Source organism: Gavialis gangeticus, unplaced genomic scaffold (assembly GCF_001723915.1).
Source record: "Gavialis gangeticus isolate Ggan-Ray unplaced genomic scaffold, GavGan_comp1, whole genome shotgun sequence".
NCBI classification, from domain to species: Eukaryota; Metazoa; Chordata; order Crocodylia; family Gavialidae; genus Gavialis; species Gavialis gangeticus.
Window position 1 is genome coordinate 7715338 of NW_017728991.1, and position 4204 is coordinate 7719541.

At 45.3% G+C, this 4204-nt stretch overlaps 1 protein-coding gene across 1 annotated transcript in view; it reads right to left on the reverse strand.

Annotated features, from left to right (window-relative positions):
• Window positions 1-232: 232 nt before the first annotated feature.
• The window catches only part of RHBDL3 (rhomboid like 3), a 118237-nt gene continuing 114265 nt past the window's right edge, over window positions 233-4204 (reverse strand). Inside the window, exons 8-9 of the mRNA XM_019516871.1 lie at window positions 3501-3561; window positions 233-997 (exon numbers count right to left, since the gene is read on the reverse strand). Of these exons, the coding sequence (XP_019372416.1) occupies window positions 726-997; window positions 3501-3561 (333 nt within the window). The 3' untranslated portion in view covers window positions 233-725. The remainder of the gene's footprint in view (window positions 998-3500; window positions 3562-4204) is intronic.

The window sequence follows — 4204 nt, forward strand, 5'->3', positions numbered from 1 at the left end:
CATCTCTTTAGCAGCTACTGTAAAGTATCCAATGCTTCTAGTGCAATTTTGTTTGAACTTGAATTGCGGACCAACCTCCCACACCTCAGATGACCTAGTTCTACTGATCCCTTTTGGAAGGTGCTTATGACAGATAAACTACATACTTAAGCAACCATTCAAGTAATAAGACAGTGGCAGTGGCATGGTTGAACAGTCAAACCAAATCGAAGCTGCCTCATGAGTTTCCTGCGAGTTTCGAGTTAGCAAAGTGTGCTCTTTTACTGCGCAGTTCAGTTCAGAAGTTTCACAAAGCAGCTGGCCAGAGGTCCAGCACCACCTCAAGTACTTAGGTAACTCAAACACAAAGTCAACATATGTGCTAATAAACTGAGTGGTAAGTGCCCAGTTACATACCTCAGGCCTATCTCACAGCCCTTCCTCATGGGATTACCCACAATGGAGAGGCTGTGGGGTCAGGGCCAGACTGAAAGTTACAGTACCTGTATGACTCATGCCCTGACTTTTCTCCGGCCAGTTCTACAGTCAAGTCATTGCTTAAATTGTCTCCTTCAGCATACAGTACAGTCAGATGGCATCTGTGTCAGACATCTCCGTGCATTCTCAGAAGACTGTTAGCTCATCCCCCTAAGCTTCATAGAAAAATAAACGTTAAGTCTTGATTCATTTAACAGAGCTGGTGGCTGGAAAGTCTTTTGCTCTCCAACATCCTTCATCCTGTTCCCTCAAGGAGGTGGAGGTAGCTTCAGATCCAATAAGCTGTAGGCAAAAATATTCCAGAAGATAGCAAACAACACAAAGATGATATAAATGGAAAGGAAGATCCACCATAAGGACTGGTCTTGGAGTCTCTGCTCATAGTTCCTTAGGATGACTACACCTAATGTGATTCCAACCACCACACCACCCAAGTGGGCAACAAAACTCGGGTGTGGGCAGGGAGGGTATGCAGATGGGTGGAACCGCAGCCACACCGCCCTTCCAAATTCAAAGCTCACTGGAACAGAGAGAGAAAAAAAAAGATGAGGCCATTGTCTTTCTCAGCTCTCACATCCGACTAGCTCCTGGATAGCATGGCATGCGCACAAATAAAATGTACACAATGCAGCAAGCAAGAGAGAAGTTAGAGATAAATCTGGGCAATCCACTTGTGCTACTTCAAATGCAGGACATTTAGTGTCACTGCAACTAGGCAGAGAAAGGTGCTGTTTTATATTCTTTCTTTGACCAGGTGTTTCTTAGCACTGTTTTTGTTTCCTATTAGCTTGGATGTTCTGCTGTTTCTTAGTGCTGATCACCTATTCAGTGCTGTATGTTATATAATAGATGAAAATAAACAACATTAGAGGCAGACGTTTCAGTCCCAGCAATCTCACATGAATGTCAAAGAGAATTAAATTTCATGCAGTTAGTGTTATACGGGGCTTCTTGCTTTGCATATTTAATATTCCCTGTGAGCAAGACAAGGCAACCCTTGGCATGGATGGGGTGGCCACAGAAATATATTTGGAAAACAACTTGACCATGGATCTCTGCTTTCCTTCAGGATGGGGCCATGCCAAAACTTCACCTCTATCCCCCTGGCCTCCAACTCTGTGAGAGTTCAGTCTCTCCCTCTGTCACTGTCCCTTGCTTCCTCTTCATTAGGTCCAGTTGGCACTTGTTAGTTCCTCTCTACCAACTTGCTCCTAAGTCAGGTGAATCAGCTTACCCTCTGCACTCCTAGTTCATTTTCCCAAATTCCAACAGTAAACGCATCCCTAGTGGCTTGTGCTTTGGCAGAAAGGTTGGCAATTATTTTCACATTAAACTTAGAAACCTTAGAGGGAGTCAAGTGAGTTGTAAGAAGATGAAGGTAGCCCCCTTCTTCTCTAGGTCACTAGTCTGAATCAGGCATGAGCCTGTCACCAAAAACAGACACCAGATAAAACTAGGTGAGAAGAAAGAATGGTCCTTGTCTAGGTGCTAGGAGGTAGCCCTACCACAGACAGTGACCCTGCTAGCGACTTCACCTGACAAGCCCGGGACTGGATCAAGGTAGAACAGCTCACTCACCCTCAAGATGAGCCCTGCAGAGAGCAGGCAAGTGGCAAGGAGCTGGCACGGATGCTGCTGCACCTGTTCTGGGAGTTCAGTTTCAGAGCTGAGGGCAGCAGTATTTTTTTAAAGGGTTACGACCCCCTCCCCCCCTCCCCACCAAATTGAAAAGTCACCATCAGAGAATAATTTAGAATAAATTTGAATGCCTTTTGCATGACCCCTGATGTAGCTTTAACTTTGCCAAACAGCTCTGCTTCAAGGAGAAATTCTAATGTACAATTCCTACTTTCCACATGATTCTGAAATCCTGTGATGCTGTGTGTGAGCTGCAGGTTCTTGGTCCTATTGTGGTTGGAGCCAGATAGCTTTGCCTGAAGTTCTGCCAGTTACTGATAGACAACATAATAGGAATGATGCATAATACCAGTGATACAGGCCTACTTTTGCTTTTAAATGGATGGACAGCGCAGCTAACCCTTAAGTGCATGGGATTATGAAAAGCCAGCTGGGACTTGAAAACTCAGGAGCTATGGCTGTGATTGTGGTCTCCTACATTGCCAGGCTTGAGTGATTTGATAGGGTTACTTCAGGAGGCCAGAGGCTAGCATGCAGCTAAAACAACTCAAGTAGCAATGGACAAATATTTTGCACGGGCAGCCTGTTGGCAATCCATTTCGTCTTTGCTTCTTCTCTGGTTGAGCCCCCACTCCCACCCCTGTGTAACCAGCACTGGGAATTTGCTGCTGCCTGACATGATCACATGCTGTTTTGGCAGCAGCTTTCAGCTAGCCATTCCTTGGCCCCAGAGCTGACCCTGCCGGAGATCTCAGCTGCAGAACTTGCTTCCTTTGCTGATCCATCAACCTGGCCTTGGTCACCTGCACAGTTTGGTGCCAGATGCTGTCAGCAACATTAGCTTGCTCTTGCCCCTTTTTGAAGCTGGATAGCTTTTTGGCCCTTGATGGGGAGGAGGGAATGAGAGCTGAATGAGGCTTTTGCTTTTTACACAATCAGTTACTCAGGTGAGGAATGCTGAATAAGTGTCTATAAACCTCCATCAAAACCACCACTTCCTTTGCAGAGGGGATGCAGCAGGTCCTGCAGAGCTGCTACCTGTGCTGCTACTTTAGCTAGGAAAACAGCTGAGGAAATTATTGTATACTCAAACACTCAAATTAGCATGATGAATATTGACTAATGGTTAAACTCCAACCCTGTGAGTCAGCAGATCTGTCTGACTTTTTACATCTGGTCTGGACTTCAGTATTTAGGTTCTTAACTCCCATCAAACCTGGCTAAGCACTTTGGAAAATCGCACTCAGCTGTGTTTCTGTGCTGTGAATGCCAACCATCAGTTCCCACTAAGAAAGTGATAGAACCCAGTACCTGGTTTAACATGAGTACTAATGACACAGGCAAGCAAAACAGAAGGAGTCTACCAAGTGTATTGCAATACTTACTACAGATCAAGGCAACAGCCATGCGCAGCAGCTTGAATTGGCACTTCATTCCAGACCAGTTCTGGAAAAGGAGATAACAAACAAAATTATGCTGGGTGCATGTTCCTTCTACATTTTATCCTGGATTGGGGACCTGAACACAGTTCTTCATGGCTGCTAAGCATCAAGCAGCCTGATGTTGCTGTACACACAAGGGGACTAAATCAGCCCTGCTCCCCGTGGTGCTACTTTGGTCTAATTGCTCAGGGTTCCCAGCTCCCCACAACTAAAGCAGAGATGCATCAAATGAAGGATTAGCTGGCAGAAGTCAACTAAATCCTTCTGTTCCTTTACTCGGCAGCATGACCAGACAGAAGAGGAAGATGTGAAAGTATAGTAAATCCATAAGACCGTGAATCCTCATTTAATCCCCTGCACCACATAGCCTTCATTATCACAGGGGCTTTAAATTATTCCTTTTGTCACACCCTTACTCTGCTGTCTTCAGTGGGTGTTTACAATTCACTGATATTAGGCATGACAGAGGGCCTGCAGGGTAGGTACACACTAGCCCACAAGTTACATATTATGATTTGACATGGAAATGATAAGAAGGGACAATTAGAAATGTAATGCAGTGCATGGAGCGACTAAAGTCATGCATGCAGTGTATGACCAGACAGAAGGATCAGAGGTCAGGAAAACAGACCTTACGATGACAGGCT